Raw genomic sequence first — 23807 nt, 5'->3', positions numbered from 1 at the left:
CCTGAGGCAGAACAACCCAGCTTGTACATTCTCAACCGTAAGAAACTATGTAAAATCTTACATGTTTGAGGTTTTATTTTATTTAGTTTTTATTTTTTTTGAGACAGGGTCTCACTCGGTTGCCCAGTGCAGTGGCACAATCATAGCTCACTGCATCCTTGAACACCTGGACTCAAGCAATCCTCCTGCCTCAGCATCGTCTCCATGCCTGGCTAATAAAAATATATATTATATATATTTAAATATATATAATATATAAGTTGTGTGTGTGTGTATATATATAATTTTTTTTTTTTTTTGAGATAGCATCTCTCTCTGTTACCCAGGCTGGAGTGCAGTGGCATGATCTTAGCTCACGGCATTCTCTGCCTCCTGGATTCAAGAAATTCTCCTGCCTCAGCCTCCCAAGTAGCTGGGACTACAAGCCGCGCCGCCACGCCCAGCTAATTTTTGTATTTTTAGTAGAGACAGGGTTTCGTCACATTGGCCAGGCTGGTCTTGAACTCCTGACCTCAAGTGTTCTACCTGCCTCAGACTCTCAAAGTGCTGAGATTACAGGCATGAGTCACTCTGCCCGGCACTGGCTAATATTTTATTTTTTGTAGAGATGGGGTCTCCCTGTGTTGCCCAGGCTGGTTTTGAACTCCAGGCTCAAGTGATCCTCCTGCCTTGGCCTCCCAAAGTACTGGGATTATAGGCACATGCTACCACGCCTGGCCTGTTTGTGATCGTACGCTACTAAGTTTTGGGGTAATTTGTTGTAAAGCAACAGTTAATATATTACATATATATGTACATACACATGTACATACATACACAAACATGTATGTATGTATGAAATACATTATGCCAAATGTAATGCTATGTGTCATAAAAAGGATAAAAAGCCAGGCAGAAGTGCCTGGCTCTTTGTGAGGATGCCTGCCCTTGAAAAGAACTGAGGCCTCCAGCCAACAGCCAACCCCAAAGTCTAGACATGTGAGTGAATCAGCTTTCAGAAGATTCCAGCCACCAGCCTTCAAGGCTTCCAGCTGAGGCCCCAGACACTGTGGAGCAGAGTCAACCTGTCCCCTCCTCTGCGTTGTCTGAATTCCTGATCCATGAAATCTATAAGCATAATAAATGATTGTTTTATAGCACTAAGTTTCGGGGTAATTTTTTATGAGCTGTAGGAATTGGAACATTATAAATTAAGAGCTAAATTATATGGAAAAATTACTTGTGAAGTTGTGCTAGGGGTTGAATTTTCCTGATGACTGTATCCCTTTGATAGTTCATTTCCTCATGTTTTTATTAAACCAGTGAAGCTCATCTAATGAAGGAAATTATGACAGGGTGTTAAAAACTAGGCAGGGGACAGGCATGATGGCTCACGCCTGTAATCCCAGCACTTTGGGAGGCCAAGGCCAGTGGATCACCTGAGGTCCGGAGTTCGAGACCAGCCTGGCCAACGTGGCAAAACCCCGTCTCTACTAAAAATACAAAAATTAGCCAGGCATGGTGGCATGTGCCTGTAGTCCCAGCTTCAGGGGAGTCTGAAGCATGAGAATCACTTGAACCTGGGAGGCGGAGGTTGCAGTGAGCCAAGATCATGCCACTGTACTCCAGCCTGGGTGACAGTGCAAGACTCTGTCTCAAAAAAAAAATAAAAAAATAAAATAAAAATAATTTTTTAAAAAACTAGGTAGGCGTATACTACCATCACTTTCTTGTCCATGCAGGGATTATGTTGCCCGTTTAGGTGCATCCTGCCTTTGCCCTTATGTAAGCCATAGAATTTCTCTCAGCTTCAGTTTGTCATCTGGGTTATGGGGCAAATGATACCCTGCTTGTGGTGGTGAGGCCAAATCAGATAAAGTATTTTTTTTTTATCCCACAAAGATTCTCTGAAACATCTCCTCTATGTTGGGCACTCTGTTAGGTCTAAAGAAATAGAACAGCCGTTTTGGTTCCTGCCAAGCCACTGGCACATGCTGAGGGGGTGGGCCGTCACCCTTCTCCAGGGCACTGTGGGCAACCCAGGGTTTTTTGGGGATAACTTCTGGGAAGCTCAGGGCCACCTATTTTTTACCTCAGGGTGAAAACAAAACAAAATGCCAGTTACCGTCATGATTCCTCCGAAGGCTGCAGTATGGGCGAGTTCTTCTGTATCTAATTAGACTTTTTAAAGTTGCATATGTACAGGATGTCTGGTGGTATTTGCCGTCTACATGGTAGATACTTCATATTTTAAAGTTTCATGTATTTTCGTCATCTCCCAACAGAGAAGTGGGAGATGCCAGCTAGTTGGTTTCTTAGCCTTTTCTGGCAACTCGGGATCAGGCATGTGGTTGAGATTCGGCTAAACTATACTCCTGCCCAACTCAGAATCAGGAAGTAGTGGGACGCACAAATAAGGAGGCTACCAATCCATTCTGGTGGTGGGGGCAGTCAGTATATATTTGTATATGTGTGTGTGTGTGTATATATGCATGTGTGTGTGTGCGCGCATGTACGTGCGTGTGTATATGTGCATATGGGTGCACATGTGCGTGTGTGTGAGGGGGTGGCGAGAAGAGGGCTGCCATGGGAAGAATTGTCATCAGGAGGTTTCAGTGCCTGGCGTCAGAGGGGCAAACTGTGGCACTTGTGGTGATAGTAGCTGGGGTTTCCTTACCAGACTGGCTTGTGGTAGGCTCTGACTAACAGATGGAAAAGACACAGACGCCGTAGAGCCTGGGTCTGGCTCAAGCTGGATCAGGGCATGGCCCCTGAGTCTGGTTCTCCAGCCCTCCCACTGGTCTTCTGAGCTACCTAATATCCTTTCATTACTTTCTTTTTGGCTTAAAGAACCTGAATTGAACCAGACGTGGTGGCTCACACCTGTAATCCCAACACTTTGAGAGGCCAAGGCGAGCTAAGGTCAGGAGTTTGAGACCAGCCTGGCCAACATGGTGAAACCCCGTTTCTACTAAAAATACAAAAATTAGCTGGGCATGGTGGCACACACCTGTAATCCCAGCTACTTAGGAGGCTGAGGCACGAGAATCGCTTGAACCTGGGAGTGGAGGTTGCATGAGCCGAGATGGCACCACTGCACTCCAGCCTGGGCAACAGGGTGAGACTCCATCTCAAAAGAGCCTGAATTGATTTTATTGTGCGCAACCTAGCATCCTGAGAGTACCACAAAGTAACTAAAACGTGGTGAGGAGATTTTTTTGTTTTGTTTTGTGTTTTTGTTTTTCCTTTAAAGAAAGGAAAAAAAAAGCACCAAAGGGCTGCTTTTAAGTAGTACCATATGCTTTTAGAGGACAGGGACCATGCCTCTTCATTATTCATTTCCTTTTTCTTTTGAGGATTTAGGAAAAATAGCCCAGAGAAAGAGATGATAAGGTATTCTTCAGTAGTTTAAAGACATATGCAATTGGAATTAGATTTCTTCCGTGTTGCTCTGCAGGACAAAACGAGGCGTGATGTGGAGGAGGTCTCAGGCAGCTGGTTCTGATTCCATGCAAGGAGCCCTTTTTAAAGGTATTGGGGGAGCTGGGCGCGGTGGCTCATGCCTGTAATCCCAACACTTTGGGAGGCCAAGGCGGGCAGATCACCTGAGGTCGGGAGTTCGAGACCAGTCTGGCCAACATGGTGAAACCCCGTCTCTACCAAAAATACAAAAATTAGCCCGTGTGGTGGCACGCACCTGTAATCCCAGCTACTCAGGAGGCTGATGCAGGAGAATTGCTTGAACCTGGGAGGCAGAGGTTGCAGTGAGCCAAGATCACCCCACTGCACTCCAGCCTGGGTGACAGAGGGAGATCCTGTCTCAAAAAAAATAAATAAATAAGAGGTATTGGGTTTCTCATTACTAGAGGAGCAAGCTGAGGCTGGCCCAGCACTTTCAGGGACGTCCATGGAGGACTTGGGAAAGGTAAGGGCTGCACTTCACTGTCACTGTGTGGTCGTTGTTGTCTTACCTTCGTGGTCATTATTAGAGGTTTCCTCGTTTTAGATGCATGGTCATTTGGCACCTCCCTGACTCCTCTGAAGTTGGGTGTGATTGTGTGATTTGCTTTGGCCAATGAACGTGGGTGACAGTGATGAGTGTCACTTTTAACATAAAATATGTCACTTCCTGGTGGAAACTTAAGATCTAGTGTGTGTTTTGCCACACTTCCTTCTCTTGCATCTGCGTTCACTGATGTGAGTTGAGATGGAGCCTCCATGAGTTTGGCCCCTGAGCGAGAATATTGAGCACAGCCCCTTGCCAGTCTGAAGATGTAGCAGGAACAAGAAATAAACTTTAGGGAAAAAAAAGAAAGAAAAGAAAAACACCTTAAAATAAACTTTTTTGGGGTTAGGGGGAGAGATGGGGTCTTGCTATATTGCCCAGGCTGGTCCCAAATTCCTGGTCTCAAGTGATCCTCCAATCTTGATCTCTCAAAGTGTTGAGTTTATAGGTATGAGCCACAACACCTGGCCATAAATTCTTGATAACCCTAGTTTATCCTGACTGATGCAACTGAGTTTGTTTTTTGTTTGTTTGTTTTTGTTTTTGTTTTTGAGATGGAGTCTCACTCTGTTGCCCAGACTGGAGTGCAGTGGCATGATCTCCACTCACTGCAACCTCTGCCTCCTGGGTTCGAGTGCTTCTTGTGCCTCATCCACCTGAATAGCTGGGATTACAGGAATGCACTACCACACCTAGCTAATTTTGTATTTTTTAGTAGAGATGGGAGTTTCACCATGTTGGCCAGGCTGGTCTCGAACTCCTGACCTTAGGTGATCCGCCCACCTCGGCCTCCCAAATTTTGAGATTACAGACATGAACCACCTCGCCCAGCCGCAATTGAGTTTTAACGGCTTCATCGTATCTAGTGTGTTATTGGAAGCCAGCCAAACCCATGTGAAAGCAATGTAATGGAGTTGAGATCCTAAAAGTCTTCTATTCCGTAACATTTGTAGATGCTCAAAAATATTTTTTTATAACTTCAAAAGAATGAATGAACCTGCAAGAAAGGAGGAGTTACCTACTGAGGTAAAGGATGAAGTGGGCGGTTAGATTGACAAAGGTAGTCAAACCTTTCTGAAGAGAGGATGCTAACAATCAGAGTGGTGAGGATTTTTTTGTTTTTGTTTTTGTTTTTGTTTCTTTGAGACAGGGTCTCATGTCGTCATCCAGGTTGGAGTGCAGTGGCGCCATCACAGCTCACTGCAGCCCCAGCCTCCCAGACTGTTAGAGGATGCAGAGAGCCAAGGGAGCCACTGGACCATGTGAATTTCCCATTCTTTTTTGGGGGCTGATTTTGGGCTGTTGTGCAGTGGTACATTTGTACTGGTATTTATACCTAGTATTTGTGCCAGTGTTCATTCTGACTGGTCAGTACTGTCATACTGAGAGTTTATGCCTAGTGTCAGTTCTAATGGGTCTGTGCGATTATACTGGGTAAATACTAGGTAATGCCTGGTGTGGGTTCTAATTGGTCAGTGCCCTTCATATATCAAATGTCAAATACTTTTTCTGTCACTCCTTTCCTCATTCAGAATGTTAAAGTGTTTCCAATGATGTATTTTTAAAAATGTTTATATCCCAGCCTGGGCAACATGGCAAAACCTTGTCTCAATAAAAAATAGAAAAATTAGCCAGGCATGATGGTGTGCACCTGTGGTCCCAGCTACTTGGGAGGCTGAGGTGGGAGGATTACCTGAGCCCAGGGAGGTCAAGGCTGCAGTGAGCCTTGATCATGCCACTGTACTCCAGCCTGGGCGACAGAGTGAGGCCCCATCTCAAAAAAAAAAAAAAAAAAAAAGTTTATGTGGCTATATAAACAATATATGTACATGGTAAAAACCAGTAAATTCATAAATAATAAATGGAAAAAAACCCATTACACTAATGCTCAGGGAGAACAGTTTTGGTGTATATATATAATACTTATTTCCATTCCTTTTCTTTTCATATCACCATCAGAAATGGGATCTCTTTTATATCACTGACGCTCATATTACTGAGTTTCCTCTAAAGTGAGATGACCAGTGTTTCCTGGAAAACAGCAGATAGTAACTATTTTAGGCTTTGCAGGCTGTATGGTCTCTATCCCAACTACTCAATGTGCTATTTAGAGCATAAGCAGCCACAAACAATATATAAACAAATGGGTGTGGCTGTGTTCTGGTAACATTTTACTTATGGGCACTGAGATTTGAATTTCATATAATTGTCACAAAGTATTATTCTTGTTTTGATCTTTTAAAACTATTTAAGAATGCCAAACCATTCTTGGCATGGCTTGTGTACTCTTTGTGGCAGGCTAGGTTTGGCTCTGGTACTACCATAATTTGCTGACCCCAGTTCTGTGATATTGTCACTAATGACTACATTGTATTCTGTTATATAGACAGACCCTGGAGCTTATTTAACCAATCTCTTCTTTAGATTGTTTCTAATTTATCATTGTTACAAACAACACTAAAACAAACAACCTTGTAATAAACAAGTGTCCATTTTTGAAATTTTTCCTTAGGAGTAATTCCTAGAATTGTTGTAACAATGGGAAGGCATTAACTCAAAAAAATTAAGAAGGGCCAGCCACGGTGGCTCATGCGTGTAATCCTAGCACTTTGGGAGGATGAGGTGGGCAGATTGCCTGAGCTCGGGAGTTTGAGACCAGTCTGGGAAACATGGCGAAACCCCCATCTCTACCGAAAATACAAAAAAATTAGCTGGGCATAGTGGTGCATGCCTGTAATCCCAGCTACTCGGGAGGCCGAGGCATGAGAATTCCTTGAAACCGGGAGGCAGAGAGTACAGTGAGCTGAGATCATGCCACTGCACTCCAGCTCGGGCGACAAAGCAAGGCTCTGTCTCAAAATTAAGATACACAGATGGCAAAAAAGCATATGAAAAGATGTTCAGTGTCATATGTGATTTGAGCATTTGTAACTTAAGGTAATAATGAGACACCACTACACACCTATTTGAATGGCTAAAATCTAGAACCGTGACAACACCAAATGCTGGTGAGGATGTGGAGCAACAGGAACTCTCATTCATTGCTGATAAGAATGCAAAATCATGCAGCCACTTTGGAAGATGGTTTGGCAGTTTCTTAGAAAGCTGAATATAGGCTTACCATACAATCCAGGAATTGACCTCGTTAAGTATTTACCCAAATGAGTAGAAAACTTATGTCCACACAAAAACCTGTACACAGATGTTTGCAGCAGCTATATTCACAATTTCCCAAAACTGGAAGCAACCAAGATATCCTTCAGTAGGTAAATGGATAAACAAACTGTGATAGATTCATACCATAGCATACAGTATTATCATTTTTTAAATTTTTTTTTTTTGAGACGGAGTCTCACTCTGTCGCCCAGGCTGGAGTGCAGTGGCGTGATCTCTGCTCACTGCAAGTTCCACCTCCCGGGTTCATGCCATTCTCCTGCCTCAGCCTCCCAAGCAGCTGGGACTACAGGCACCCGCCCCCACGCTCAGCTAATTTTTTTGAGCATACAGTATTATTAAATGATAAATTAAAAAATGAGCTATCAAGCCACAAAAAGACATGTAGGAGACCTAAATGCATATTGCTAAATGAAAGAAGCCAGTCTGAAAAGGCAATGTACTATGTGATTCTAACTATATCACATTCTGGAAAAGTTAACATGAAGAGCCTGTAAAAAGATCAGTATTTGGCCAGGCACGGTGGCTCACACCTGTAATGCCAGCACTTTGGGAGGCCAAGGTGTGTGGATCATCTGAGGTCGGGAGTTCGAGACCAACCTGACCAACATAGTAAAACGCTGTCTCTACTAAAAATACAAAAAGTAGCTGGGTCGTAGTGGCAGTCACCTGTAATCCCAGCTACTCAGGAGGCTGAAGCAGGAGAATTGCTGGAACTTGGGACGCAGAGGTTGCAGTGAGCTGAGATTGCACCATTGCACTCCAGTCTGGGCAACAGAGTAAGACTCTGTTTCCAAAAAAAAAAAAAAAAAAAGAAGAAGAAGAAGAAGAAATTCAGGTGAGAGAGGGCAGGAATGTTGAAAAGTTGGAGCAGAGAGGATTTTTAGGGTAGTGACACTATTCTGTATGATACTGTAATGATAGATATATGATGTGCATTTGCCAAAATCCATAGAAAGAGTGTACAACAGAAAGAATTAACACTAATGTAAACTGTGGACTTTAGTTAGTAATAGCATATTGATATTGACTTATCAGTTGTAACAAATATACCACGTGAATGCAAGATGTAAATAATAGGGGAAAGTGTAGGACAGGGGAAGAGAGAGGCTATCTGGAAACTGATTTCTGCTCAATTTTTCTTTTTTGTTGTTTGTTTTCATTGTTGTTCTTGTTTTTAAAATTTTTTTTTTCTGTCACCCAGGCTGGAGTGCAGTGGTCCCGTCTTGACTCACTGCAGCCTCCGCCTTCCGTGTTGATGTGATTCTCCTGCCTCAGCCTCCTGAGTAGCTGGGACTACAGGCATGCCACCACTTCTGGCTAATTTTTGCATTTTTAGTAGAGATGGGGTTTCACCATGTTGGCCACGCTGGTCTCGAACTCCTGACCTCAAGTGATCCACCCGCCTTGGCTTCCCGAAGTCACAGGATTATAGGCATCAGCCACCGCTCCTGGCCTTGTTTTTAATTTTTTTAGAGGCAGGTCTTGCTATATTGCCCTGGCTGGTCTCAAATTCCTGAGCTTAAGCAATCTTCCTGCCTTAGCCTCCCAAAATGTTAGGATTACAGGCGTGAGCCACCAACACCTGGCTGACTTTCTGTAGACATTAAACTGCTCTAAAATCTAAAAGTGTATTTTAAAAATTTTGTTATAAAATTAATATATGCAAAGAAAGTAATATATACTTATTATAAAAGTTCTAAAGAATATGGAAATGTAGCCCGAGGAAACGAAACCACCATCACCAGCTATAGAGGTGCCCACTTTTAATAATTCAGTGCATATCCGTCTAGATTTTTCTCTACATATAAAATGTACATGCATATGTGTGTGTCTGTGTGTATGTGTGTGTATATATGTATATTTTAGAGTCTCACTTTGACCCTCAGACTGGAGTGCAGTGGCACGATCTCAACACACTGCAACCTCCACCTCTGCCTCCCAGGTTCAAGTGATTCTCCTGCCTCAGCCTCCTGAAGTAGCTGGAATTACAGGCGCCCACCACCACGCCAGCTAATTTTTGTATTTTTAGTAGAGATGGGATTTTGCCATGTTGGCCAGTCTGGTCTCAAACTCCTGACCTCAAGTGATCCACCCGCCTGGGCCTCCCAAAGTGCTGGGATTACAGGTGTGAGCCACTACGCCTGGCCTCATGCATATATTTTTTCCTATAAGACAGAACCATTCATTCAGAGAGTAGTGAAGAAATTAAAAAAAAAAAAAGAACCATATTATAATTTTTTTGCACTTTGCTTTTTCCAAAACCGAACTATATGTTATAACCATTTTCCATGTCAGTACCTATCTACATAACAGAATACGATGCAGTCATTAGTGACAAGGATATAGAACTGAGGTCAGCAAACTATGGGAGTACAAGAGCCAAATCCAGCCTGCCACAAATAACACAAAAGACATCTACTTTATTCTAACTGGACCTTATTCTATGTTTAGTTTTTAATTTAATTTAATTTTATTTTTTTGAGACACAGTCTCGCTCTGTCACCCAGGCTGGAGTGCAGTGGCAGGATCTCACTGCAACCTCTGCCTCCCTGGTTCAAGCAATTCGCGTGTGTCAGCCTCCCGAGTAGCTGGGACTACAGGCATGTGCCACCGCGCCCAGCTGATTTTTGTGTTTTTTAGCAGGGATGGGGTTTTGCTGTGTTGGCCAGGCTCATCTTGAACTTCTGGCCTGAAGAGATCCACCCGCCTCAGCCTCCCAAAGTGCTGGGATTACAGGCATGAACTACCACCTCTGGTCCTTCTACCTGTACTTTATTATGTAGTTCTATCATACTTAATTGTCCCAATTCCTTATCATTGAACATTTTGATTGTTCCCAAGTTTGCTGGGATTTTTTCCTCCTTCCAAGCTGCTAAGTTCATAAGTTTTGTTATTACAAACTAGGTTGTGGTGAATGTCCTTGTACCTCCGTCTTTTGGGGTGTTGTTACCAGTTTCCAAGTTGCCCTTTTGGAAGTTTGTTCACATCTATACTCACCGCTGCAGTTTCTCAACACTGTTGCCAACTCTGAATGTTATTTCAAAAAATCTTAGCAATTTTAGTAGGAGTAAATACTCTTTCATTTAGTGAACGTTCATAGTGGTGATGAAGTTAGACTTTCTGTGTAAGTTGCCTGAATAATTTCCATTTGACCATCCAGAAGCTTCCCAGGTGTTTTCCCTATTTCCCGGGGCCTAATCACCCTTCCCTTGCTTTCCATGTTTTTCAGTTGCGCCAGTGGCCTGACTCATATACAAAGAAGTTTGAGCACAGAATCTACCCCATCACATTTTCTGTTGGAAACCCTCAGGAGTGGAAGAAATTGTTCAAACCCTGTGCTGCCCAGAGACTCTTTCTTCCGGTAGGAACATCTGTTTTTAATAAGATGTAACTTGCTCTTGGAAATAAGGTAAAATTAGCTGAGATGTGTGTAGACACATTTAACTTAACCGCTGAAAACGTGTGTCTCTTGGATTCTGGAGCTGATGCTCTAAGTCTGCAGCATGTAGAGAGGATCCCTGTGTTCTGGAGGTTGTCATACTGAAAGACTGAGGGACTGTGAGCATTCATATCCTGTCTTGGATCATTGGCTTTGTGACTATGGCTCCATCATTTACTGGCCCCTGGGAACCTTGTTAAATCCCCCAACTTCACTAACTTCAGTTTTATCCATAGGCTTGGCACATAGCTGGCCCTCAATAAATATTAGCTTTGATTATTGTTATTTCTCTTATAACAATAACAACTACTAGTTATGGCCGTGCTAGGCTATCATTCCAAAAGGGCCCAGAATTTTGGTTTAGTCTTTTAGTTTAATTAATTTTTAAATTGCATGTTTTTGTTTCCTTTTTTAAAATATTGAGGCCAGCAAGGTGGCTCACACTTATAATCCCAGTACTTTGGGAGGCCAAGGCAGGCTGATGGCTTGAGCACAGGAGCTTGAGACCAGCCTGGGCAACATGGCGAAATCCCATCTCTACAAAAAATACAAAAATTAGGCGGGGGGCGGTGGTTCACGTTTATAATCCCAGCACTTTGCGAGGCTGAGGCGGGTGAATCACCTGAGGTCAGGAGTTCAAGACCAGCCTGGCCAACATGGTGAAACCCTGTCTCTACTAAAAATACAAAAATTAGCCAGGCGTGGTAGTGTGTGCCTGTAATCCCAGCTACTCAGGAGGCTGAGGCAAGAGAATCGCTTGAACCCAGGAGGCAGAGGTTACAGTGAGCCAAGATCATGCCACTGCACTCCAGGCTGGGCAACAAGAGTGAAACTCCATCTCAGAAAAAAAAAAAAAAAAAATTAGCTGGGCATGGTGGCGCATGCCTGTAGTCCTAGTTACTTGGGAGGCTGAGGTGGGAGGATCATCTGAGCTCAAGAGGTTGAGGCTGCAGTGAGCCATGATCGCACCATCACACTCCAGCCTACGTGACAGAGTGAGACCTTGTCTCAAGAAAGTAAATAAATAAATACAATTTTAAAAATCAAATAATAAAAATAAAATATTAAGTAGAAAAAAGATATATCAAAAGTGAGAATAATATTATGCAGGGATGGCAACTTTGAACTGTCAGTTGCTGCTCTAAATTTTGTGAGGGATTCGTGCCTTCCATAGATATTTGTTGAGTGCCCATTAGGGTGCTGGGCCCTGGCTCAGTGATGGTGACACGGTAATAAGACAGCCGTGATCCTGTTTCCTTGGAGCTTGAGTCTAGTAGGGCCTTGAACAAACAATTAGAAGTATGACCAGTACTAAGAGGAGATAGTCTCATGGATGTATGTAACATGGGGTTCCATCCTGGTCTGAGAGAGATCATAGAAGGTTCTCTTGAGGCAGTGGCATATCTTTTTTTGTAGAGATGGGGTCTTGCTATATTGCTCAGGCTGATCTTGAACTCCTGCACTTAAGTGATCCTCTTGCCTTGGTCTCCTAACCATGCCTGCCCAGCAGTGGCATTTATGCAGAGACATGAATAAAGGAGAAGTAAGGGTTACTAGGTGACAAGGGCCTTGGGGGTCATGAGAGAAAAGAGGGTTCCAGGCAGATGGAACAGTATATACAAAGGCCCTAAGGTGGGAAGGGCCGTGTTTAAGAAAATAAAAGAACGTCATAGTAACCAAAAAACAGAAAGTGAGATGAGAGTGAAGCAGTCAGTAGAGACTGGAGCTTGCAGATCAGCAAGCCATCTTTGTCTTTTTTTTTTTGTTTTTTTTTTTTTTAGAGATAAGGTCACTCTCTGTTGCCCCTGTTGGAGTGCAGTGGTGCATTCATGGCTCACTGTAGCCTCCAACTCCCGGGCTCAAGTGATCCTCCCACCTGAGCCTCACAAGTAGCTGAGACTACAGGTGTAAGCCACCATGCCTAGCTAATTTTTTTTATTTTTTGTAGAGATGATGTCTTGCTATGTTGCCAGCGTGGTCACATACTCCTGGGCTCAAGCGGTCCTCCCACCTTGACCTCCCACAGTGCTGGAATTACAGATGTGAGCCACAGCACCCAGCCCAGTCTTTTTCTTAAGGGCAGTGGGAAGCCATTGGATGATTTTTTGCAGCAAGTGGCATGTTCTAACTTGCGTTTTAAAGAAGACACTCTGGTTTACGGCAGCGTGGACAGGGTTGGTGAAGCCAGTTCACTAACTTGGCTTGGGCTTTGATGCTTGCCTTAGAGATGGATAATGGACCTGCCTGAAACAGAATTTACCAACCTTCCTGATTGGCTTGTTGTAAGAGTTGAAGGGGAAGTGATATGAAAAGGATTTTAGCAGGTTTTTTTTTTTTTTTTTTTTAACCTGAACAACTGTTAAGGTTGATCCTTTTGAAATTGCCAATATTCAACCATTAATGACCTACAAAAAAGGCAATTTCTTATGGCTCAACCTAAGGAATAAGTGGCAGGATCATTTAGGGATAGAAGAGACAGGGAAAAGCATTTTTGGTAAATGGGTCAAATGAGTTTGATTTGGGACATATTTTGATTTTGAGGTGCCTGAGGATACTCAAGCAGAAGGAATCTTCACATCTATCGGTCTGGAAACCCTAACTGGAGAGTAGCACTTTTAGCATTTCCTACGCAGAGACCTGTGAGCAGAATAAACCCTGAATGAATTGCTGGCAGCAATCAGCTGCCCAAGCTCACTTGCTCATTACATCATCTATTTTTCTTTTCTTTTCTTTTTTTTTTTTTTTTTTTTTGAGACAGAGTCTCACTCTGTCTCCCAGGCTGGAGTGCAGTGGCACAATCTTAGCTCACTGCAACCTCCGCCTCCTGGGTTCAAACAATTCTCCTGCCTCAACCCCCCAAGTAGCTGGGATTTTGGTGCATACCACCATGACCCGCTAATTTTCGTATTTTTAGTAGAGACAGGGTTTCACCATGTTGGTCAGGCTGACCTTGAACTCCTGACCTCAGGTGTTCCGCCCATCTTGGCCTCCCAAAGTGCTGGGATTACAGGCATGAGCCGGTGTGCCTGGCCACATCATCTATTCTTCACATGTCACAGACTTTTATACATATGGTGAGATAGGATTAGTCACATAAAAACTGGGGTAGGAAAAGACTCCCTTCAGTTGACACGAAAATCTCTAGGTTGGTGATATAAAAACTGATTACTCTTTGAGGTGAGAGAAAATGTTAGGTTTCTGTTTCTTGTCTCCATTTGTGCAAAAAATAAGTATTAGAAAACCAAAGGTAATGTTGGGAAATGGTCTTCCCATTCTATCCAAAATATTAGCTACCCAATGGAACTACATTTGAATTTTTGTTGACCTTGAATTGTGACTTTATTACCATTATTTAAAAAAAAAACAAATTCATCACCTAATGGCTTTAATTCTTTCCCAGCTAAGTAAGTGCTTGGTTTTGAATGACAAATAGGTGCTGGCGTTCCTTATCTGCTTCTGATAATGGAAATGAGCCCTCTTTAAAAATAATAAAGAGAGATTGTGGTTGACAGGACATTTACCTTTTCCTAGTTGTATATCACAACAGCAGATTATGAACATGGCATTTTTGGGCATCAGTGAGATGTATTGATCTTGAGCGTAATTTGAAATAAAGTCTAGGTCGTGTTTTCCTTGGAATTCATCTCTACAAAAGCATATCGGGTGTGCTGCCTCAGGAGCACAGAGAAAATGGAGATCCTAAAGTGCAAACATTCTATCAGGCAATCAGTGGACTGAGGACCATGGTCCCACCCATTTTCCAAGAGGTTGTCATCTACCCAAAACTGCGAAAGAGACCCTCTCTCAACTAAGATTTTACTGTCTGAATAATATCAGAGCATAAGTCTTTGGAACTCAAACCTATTAGATTCTCAAGTGCAATTAGTGTGATTCAGATCCCACCAATTCAAAATTTACGAACTCCTAGAAATCAGTGGACATTGACTGCTCTCCTTCTGTGAATAATGGTCCTGTGGCATGGGACCATTATGAATGCAAACTAAATTGCAGATGGCTTGATTAAGCATTCTAAAATGCATATTTCTTTCAGGTAATTCAGAAGCTTAAAATATTTAAAACAATATGCCAATTACAAATAAATCAAATGTGTTCATTAAAATTGATTCTGGAATACTTTTCTCTTTTTTTCTTTGTAAAGGCCAGAAATCCTTTACATCTGTTGGAGTAATTGAGTTGTATGAATTCACATCACCTTTCCCCCAATTAATTGGAAGTAGTGAGATTTTATAATAGATCTGTACATTTTGCTACACGCTGTGCCTGTTTAATTTTGAAGACTTCTCTCCTTAATAACTGTGGTCCTCTGGGAATCTTAGAGATAGGTAAAACATGACAAACATCACTGGATTGCAGAACCTTTAGAGACATTATTTGTAAGTGGCACCCAATATGGTAATTTGAGGTAGAGTAAGGTTCTATCCATACCTTACCCAGGGAGAAATGTTTTTGTTTTTGTTTTTACCAAGTTTTAATAAGCTCCAAGCTTATAATAATGTCTGATGTCTTTTTTTGCTCCCAACATTCACCATAGATATCTATATTTAAGGAAGGGGTTAGAGAGGGTCTCACTCTGTTGCCCAGGCTAGAGTGTAGTGGTGCAATCATGGGTCACTGCAGTGTCAACCTCCCAGGCTCAAGTGATCCTCTCACCTAAGCCTCCTGAGTAGCTGGGACCACAGGTACACACCACCATGCCCAGCTAATTTTTAAAATTTTTGTAGAGACAAGAGTCTCACCATGTTGCCCAGGCTGGTCTCTAACTCCTGGGCTCAAATGATCCTCCTTCCTAGGCCTCCTAAAGTGCTGGGATTATAGGTGTGAGCCACTGCGCCTGATCAAATTAATTATGGCTTCAGCCAGGCTTGGTGGCTCACACCTGTAATCCCAGCATTTTGGGAGGCTGAGGTGGGCAGATCACAAGGTCAGGAGTTCAAGACCAGCCTGGCCAACATGGTGAAACCCTGTCTCTACTAAACATACAAAAATTAGCTGGGCGTGGTGGTGGGCACCTGTAATCCCAGCTGCTCAGGAGGCTGAGGCAGGAGAATCATTTGAACCTAGGAGGCAGAGGTTATGCTGAGCCAAGATCACGCCATTACATTCCAGCCTGGGCGACAGAGCGACACTCCCTCTCAAAAAAAAAAAAAAAAAAAGTGCTGGGATTACAGGTGTGAGCCACCGCACCTGGCCAAATTAGTTATAGCTTTAACCTGTAAATGTATTCTTAAAGTTTTCTTACTCCATATTTCCAAGAAACTTGTCCCACTCCTTAATATTTCAAACGACTACCATGCCAAATAAAGATAAATCTTAGATTATCTAGCTTTTAGATACTGTAGTGAAAGCAACAACATATAATCTTCTCTTTTCCACTTATGGCTTGTTAAAGAGACCTGTAACTGGTTCCAATGTTTTGAAATCTGCATGCTTACCAATGATGTCTTCATGAGTTAGCTGTAGGCTAATGGAAAAGGGAGGCTTATAATACTTTTTAGAACTTTTTATAATTAAGGTCAGACCTTTATATTATTCTTAATATTACATCTCAATATTTGCAATTAACATTGAGACATCCTTGCAACAAATCCTTTGGATATTAACAAATATTGACACACATATAGGAATATATTAAAAATCCTTATTAAGGGGAACATCAATTAGAATCACCATAAATGATGTTCATACATTTCATCAAGCACCAAGAGGCCATAAATTATTTGGATGAGATTAGCTACCTAAATGATTACATGAAATGACCTTAGATACCAATTTTGTTGAACAAGCTTTCCACAGTACTTATCATTTACTCATACACTATTAAAAGTTTGACATTCAGGATATTAGCTACAACTCTTGGTTATATGTGAGAGAAACTCAACTCCAACTAGCAAAGAAGGAAATTAATTTATTGGCTTATCTAACTACAAAGTCCACACTGTAGGACTGATTCCAAGCACAGCTAGATCCAGAAGCTCACATAATGTCATCAGGACTCTGTCTCTCTCTTTCAGTCCCTTGCAAGGCTACTCCATAAGCATAATGATTGCTCAGAGCAGCCTGAAATCCAAATTCTAGCAGCTTAGCAACTACGGCAGAAAAAGAGCATGGCAAGGTAGCAACTTCCAAAATGGTGGCATTAGGAGCTCCTGTGGTGGCTGGGTGCGGTGGCTCATGCCTGTAATCCCAGGACTTTGGGAGGCTGAGGTGGGCGGATCACGAGGTCAAGAGATCGAGACCATCCTGGCTAACATGGCGAAACCCCGTCTTTACTAAAAAAAAATACAAAAAAATTAGCTGGGCTTGGTGGCAAGCGCCTGTAGTTCCAGCTACTTGGGAGGCTGAGGCAGGAGAATGGTGTGAACCTGGGAGGTGGAGCTTGCAGTAAACAGAGACCGTGTGCCACTGCACTCCAGCCTGAGCAACAGAGTGTGACTCCGTCTCAAAAAAAAAAAGGAGCCCTGTGGAATTGCTCCCCAGTGAAAGAAGCATAATTTGTGAAAATTATTTTTAAAGCAACTATCTAAATACTTTGGAAATTGTCCTAAGGACCTAGGCAAATGAAGGAACATTTATTCAAGAAAATCTACTAAAACTTGGTAAGAAGAGTGAGAATCTGTGACATTTGAACCACAGTCTCCCTCCTTCCCCCTTCCAGTTCAGTGTGATAAAAATTCACCTTCAGGTAGTTCATTCAAGAACACAGGGATTTCTCTCTCTCTCCAGCTCCCAGTTGAGGAATATGGTATCTCCTTGGGAGACTCAGGCCATCAGCATTTCTAATTGCTACTAGCTAGCTATGTGTTGTAGAGCCTAAATTCCATGGAGGTGTGGCCAGAAGCCAGGGTGCTTCTTAATTAAGAGGAGGCTTGCAGCTTCATGTGAACAGCAAGCTAAACCATAGGCCAGTTAGTTTATAAGGGAGAGCCAGAGGACAATGCAGGTAAAAAGTGCCCTCCTGGTGTCATAACAGACATCACAGACTGGCAAACATGGTGAAACTCTGTCTCTACTAAAAATAGAAAAATTAGCCAAGTGTGGTGGACTATGCCTGTAGTCCTAGCTACTCAGGAGGCTGAGGTAGGAGAATCACATGAACCCAGGAGGCAGAGGATATAGTGAGCCAAGATCGTGCCGTTGCACTCCAGTCTGGGTGACAGATTGAGACTCTGTCTCAAAAAAAAAAAAAAAAACAAATTAACAACATCAAAAAGAGTCATTAATTCCAGGAAAACAGGAAAATCACTTGTACAGAGAGGGAAAGTATTGCTACTCATTTTGTGGCTTCACTGGAAATAATGTTTGCATGGCCATCATAATACTGTATATTGGTCTAAATGATATTTTGATATAATTGTATTGGAGGATGGGAAGGTATATGTGTGGGGTTGGGAATTTGTGTGAAAGAGAGCTAAAACCTATTCTTCCAGCATAGGAAGTTAATAGATAAGGTATATTATTTAGAGACATGGAGGTATATACCTACAGAATAAATTTAAATAATTGGAATTGGTGGTTTTCTCTGGGAAGAAAATGTTGGAGAATATGGTGGAGGACATAGAGGAAGGTCCGTTTTTACTTCTTTGTCCATATGTCTGCCTACCTATCTATGTATATTATTTACTAAGCTTTGGTTAACTATTTGACTATTCTGAGTTTCCCCTAATAGTGGGGAATAACCCACCAGTGACTCTTGAAACCAGTTTAGTGGATTATTATCAACTTTTTAAAAAAAAACATGAAATAGAATAGAATGAATATGCATTACATTTAGTAAAAACAAGTATTATTTTTGACATTTCCATCATATATTTATGTATGCACAAACTGGAATTATGATGAAAATGCATTTTTTACTATGAGGTACAGTTGAAAATAGTTTAAGAAATGCTGCTTTAAAATATGTCTTCAGAGGCCAGGCGCAAGTGGCTCAAGCCTGTAATCCCAGCACTTTGGGAGGCCAAGATAGGCAGATCATAGGGTCAGGAAATCAAGACCATCCTGGCTAAGACGGTGAAACCCCGTCTCTACTAAAAAAATACAAATAACTAGCCAGGTGTGGTGGCGGGTGCCTGTAGTCCCAGCTACTCGGGAGGCTGAGGCAGGAGAATGGCGTAAACCCGGGAGGCAGAGCTTGCAGTGAGCTGAGATCCGGCCACTGCACTCCAGCCTGGGTGACAGAGCGAGACTCTATCTCAAAAAAAAAAAAAAAAAAAAAAAAAATGTCTTCAGGACATAACACTGAAAAAAGAGGAATGTATTGTAGGTGATCAATGACCACCCAATGCCTACTGCACTTAACCCAGGCTGTGATCTTTAGGTTTATGATTTCATTAACTCTTCCCAACTCTTTGGGGAATATGCTCATTTGCATCCTCTCTACAAATGAGGAAACTGGAATTGAGGAAAATTAAATCATTTTCCTGGGGTAAATCTTGGAGTCTGGATTGAAGCCCAAGATTCTCCTATAGAATAGTCATTCTGCCCTACTTCTTAGAATGTATTAGTGGCAGTGTTGTCTCCTCTACTTGTAGAAGACATTCCTAAAGTGTTCCCAAAATACCTCCATAGGAAAATTCCCCTGAACCTTCCATTCTTTAACTGTTAAATGGGTAAAGAAAAAAGAAATGGAGGCCGGGCGTGGTGGCTCAAGCCTGTAATCCCAGCACTTTGGGAGGCCGAGACGGGCGGATCACAAGGTCAGGAGATCGAGACCATCCTGGCTAACACGGGGAAACCCCGTCTCTACTGAAAAATACAAAAAACTAGCCGGGCGAGGTGGTGGGTGCCTGTAGTCCCAGCTACTTGGGAGGCTGAGGCAGGAGAATGGCATAAACCCGGGAGGCGGAGCTTGCAGTGAGCTGAGATCCGGCCACTGCACTCCAGCCTGGGCGGCAGAGCGGGACTCCGTCTCAAAAAAAAAAAAGAAAAAGAAAAAAGAAATGGAACGTATGTCTTTGCTCAGACTTGCCAGTTTAGTGAGGTGTTTGTATTTATAATTGCTCCCCATCCCTGCTTTAGTTTTCCATATCCTACCATCTTCAAAGTTGGAATACTACACACTTTACTCATTTGTTTTATTTTTCGGCTTTTCTTGGGAGCATGTAAACCCTCTCAGGGCAAGGATCTTTAATCTTGGCCAGGCATGGTGGCTCATGCCTACAGTCTCAGCATTTTGGGAGGCAGAGGTGGGAGGATTGCTTGAGGCCAGAAGTTGGAGACTGGCCTGGGCAACACAGTGAGATCCTGTCTCCACAAATAATTAATTTAAAAAAGAGAAAAAAATGTAAAAGGTCCTTGATCTTCTGCACCTACAGTAATATCTGGTACATACTAACAGAAGGCACTTTGTAAAACTCTTTGGATGGATGAATGGGTGGAAGGAAAGATGGATGTATAGATGGATAGGGGGATGGACAATGGATGGAAAGACAGACAATTGGATGGATGGTCTTATGAAAAGGGCTTTAACCACTGCTTCAAAAAGTGAGAGAGAGGATTTAAAGATATAATACTTATAAAAGTGCCGAGCCCTGAACCCATTGTCTACTCAGTAAATGTTGGCTATATTAGAGGCTCAAATGTAAGAAAAGGGAAAAGCTAATTTCAGTGAAGAGCTACAGTTCCTTGTGATCCAGTGATCCTGTTTTCAGCAACACATTCTCTGGGGAGGCACCATCTGACTAAGAAACTAGACTCTGCTTTAAATGACAGTTGCCATGGCTAACGGAATGTCTACAGCCAACAAGGAAAGATACTGTGTGCTTGCTGGCTGGGATTGCAACACCTGATAAGAGGAGGAAGCAAGCCAAAAGCAAGCATGGAAGCAGATGGAAGATCTTAGAGAGCCATTATCTCAGAACATGCCGGAGAAACCAGATACTTTCAGTTACGCAAGGCCTGTGGAACACTCCCTGCATGCAGTTCTAACAGTTGGCCACACAGCTGAAATGATGAAATCAAAGACCAAACACAAGTTTAATGAGCCAGAACTTTAGAAGAACCGTCTTGAACAAAGCCGTCATTGATTCGCTCAACTCAGAAGCAATCAGAATCTTGTTTGCAAAGACTAAACTGATCAGAAGAGTCTACTTCATTGATTGGCGCATGCCTGAATGCAGCCGTGACATTGGTACACCCTGCTCTTTGTTAGAACGTCACAAAAACGAATATGTAAGTTATCTGTAATTCCACAAGGGGGCACAATAGAAACAAAAATAAAAATTGAAAGGCTTTAATTTTCTCCTGTGCCACCCCATTTTAAGGTAATAATTTAACAAAACGAACAATCTTAAAATCTCAGATTAAAACAGTGTGGATCATTACTTAATTAAGAATGCGTATTTAGTTTTCTACAGACTCCCAATTATATATATATATTTTAAAACAGAAAAGAATATGACCAGCCTGGCCGACATGTAGAGACGAAACCCCGTCTCTACTAAAAATACAAAAATTAGCCGGGTGTGGTGGCACCCAGCTACCTGGGAGGCTGAGGCAGGAGAATTGCTTGAACCCAGGAGGCAGAGGTTGCAGTGAGCCGAGATCACACCACTGCGCTCCAGCGTGGGCAACAGAGCAAGACTCTGTCCCAACAACAACAACAACAAAAACAACAACAAACAGAAAAGAAAGCATTATATAGCAAGATTATTTTCCAAGTATTCATTATTCTCTCCACTATCTTAAACTATTTCAAGAATATCGAAGAGGATACTTGGGAATATGCAGCATCAAACAAAATGTTCTTTGTCGTCTGCACACATAAAATTAAAGGGAAGTATCCCAAAGTAGACAATTAGAAAGTATAGTATGATTCTACTGGTAGTCTTTTCTTTTTTTTTTTTTTTTTTTTGACATGGGTCTTAGTGTATTGCCCAGGCTGAAGTGCAGTGGTGCTGTCACGGCTCACTGCAGCCTCAACCTCCCCAGGCTCAGGTGGTTCTTTCACCTCAGCCTCCTGAGTAGCTGAGACTACAGGCATGCACCACCATACCCGGCTAATTTTTGTATTTTTTGTAGAGATGAGGTTTCACCATGTTGCCCAGGCTATTCTTGAACTCCTGGACTCAGGCAATCCACTCCACCTGCCTTGGCCTCCCAGAGTGCTAGGATTACAGAATTGAGCCACTGCACTCAGCCAGTATTTTTTAAATGCAAAGAAATGGCCAGGTGCTGTGGCTCACGCCTTTAATCCCAGCTACTTGGGAGGCTGAGGCAAGAGGATTGCCTAAGCCCAGGAGGTGGAGGCTGCAATGAGCCATGATTGTGTCACTGTACCTCAGTCTGAGTGACAGAACAAGACCTTATCTCAAAAAAAAAAAAAGTAAATAAAATGAAAATGCAAAAATATATGTGTTCGTGTGTGTGTGTTTATAAACATTTATACATACAACCATTTATTCAGTAATATTTATTGAGCCTCAATTATGTGACTGGCTGTGAATAAGTATGGCTGTGAATTAGATATCCAAATATCCTAATCTCATGGAGCTTATATCCAAGTCAGAAAAGAATGACAAAAAATAAGTAAATTTGTTAATTTCAGGCAGTAATAAGAATTACAGAAAAAATAAAAGAGTTTTAAGAGTGATGGATTGATTAAGTTGAGATCTGACTTTCTGGCCATACAAAGACCCCATGTACAATGCATAGGAACAGACTGGGATGATGTTCACTGTTAATGTTGGTTAATTCTGAAGAGAGAGGGGGTTGGTTATGGGGGTTTGGAGTGGTGGTGTGATGAGGACAGAGACAGGTAAAGAGCAACTTGAACTTACTCTGTTGATTGCTGAATTGTTTGTATGTTTTTACAACACACAAGCATGAATTTGTGTATTGTGGAATTCAGACAACTTCTGTTTTTTTTGTTTTTGTTTTTGTTTTCTGAGACAGGGTCTCACTTTGTCACCCAGGCTAGAGTGCAGTGGTGCAATCATGGCTCATTGCAGCCTCCACCTCCTGGGCTCAAGGGACCCTCCTGTCTCAGCCTCTCGAGTAGCTGGAATTACCCACACAAACTACCACGCCTGGCTGATGTTTAAATTTTTTGTAGAGATGGGATCTTTATGTTGCCCAGGCTGTTCTTGAACTCCTGGCCTCAAGCAATACTCCCACCTCGGTCTCCCAAAGTGCTGGGATTATAGGCATGAGCCACCACACTGGCCCAATTTTTAAAAATAGCAAACCAATCAGAAAGAGAAAAAAGACAAAAAGCATCAGAGCTTTACGTAATGTATGCAAGCTATCTGTTCACATTTGCAAAGACAGTCACATGCACCAGAAGTACAGAGCCTTGAAGGTATAGGCCTTTTTCTGATCATGTGTTCTGGGTCTGCATGTATTTACAATTAAGACAAAAAATAAAGGTGGCAATGAATAGAGAAAAGGGTTATTGTATTGTCCTGTTTAGTCATCTCCCTGCTACGTGTGTCTCTTTTCTCCTGTGTACCACTCCTGCGTTTTTGGTTTTTGAATGCTATTCTCATCAGATGGATTCTGGCCCAGAACCTTCCTAGAGTCCCTGTTGCAGAGTCAAGTCCAGGCCTCTGGGCCTGGTGTTCAGGGCCCTTTGCATTCTGAGTTTATGTACTAATTTTCAGCACTATTCCAAGTCATGAATTTCCCATTCCAGCTGCTCTTGGTGTGTGTCACTCTTTCCCAGGTGCTGTGCAGGTTACCCTCTGCCATACTGTTGCCTGGAGACAATACCCTGGCCATTTGACTCCCCTACCTCCAGCCTCACTTATTAAAATCACACCTAGTTCTTCAAAACTTAGCCCAACACCCGAATAATCTAAGCTTAGAATTCTCTTCGCCTTTAACAAATTATTTCTCACAGACAGACACACACACACACACACACACACACACAGGCACAGTCCTGAGATCGGTGTCAATGTGGACTCGTGTTTTTTTAAATAAATATATAGGTATAGATAAGTAGAGAAGTAATCAACACCTGTGAAAAAAGGAAAAGATAAAAATAATTAAAAGAAGTAATTATGGATAGGTATGTATACATGGGTTTGTATACATACATGTATTTCCTAGCTCTGTCCACTGTTAGGAGGCTAGAAGCAGTGACACCTGAGTAGCAGTGAACACACCTAGCCCGTAGATATTGGTTTCTGAATTCCATCCTCCAGAGGAACCAGAGCTTCTGGGAGAACTGTTCATTCCTGACTG

The 23807-nt window shown here is 42.4% G+C and overlaps 1 protein-coding gene across 1 annotated transcript in view; it reads left to right on the top strand.

Moving 5' to 3' along the window:
* Positions 1 to 23807, top strand: part of GXYLT2 (glucoside xylosyltransferase 2) — a 79413-nt gene that overhangs the window by 23796 nt on the left and 31810 nt on the right. The window contains exon 3 of the mRNA XM_025374973.1: positions 10392 to 10523. Within this exon, the coding sequence (XP_025230758.1) occupies positions 10392 to 10523 (132 nt within the window). The remainder of the gene's footprint in view (positions 1 to 10391; positions 10524 to 23807) is intronic.

This window comes from Theropithecus gelada, chromosome 2, assembly GCF_003255815.1.
Source record: "Theropithecus gelada isolate Dixy chromosome 2, Tgel_1.0, whole genome shotgun sequence".
Taxonomy (NCBI): Eukaryota; Metazoa; Chordata; class Mammalia; order Primates; family Cercopithecidae; genus Theropithecus; species Theropithecus gelada.
This window is presented reverse-complemented; position numbering and strand designations above follow the sequence as displayed.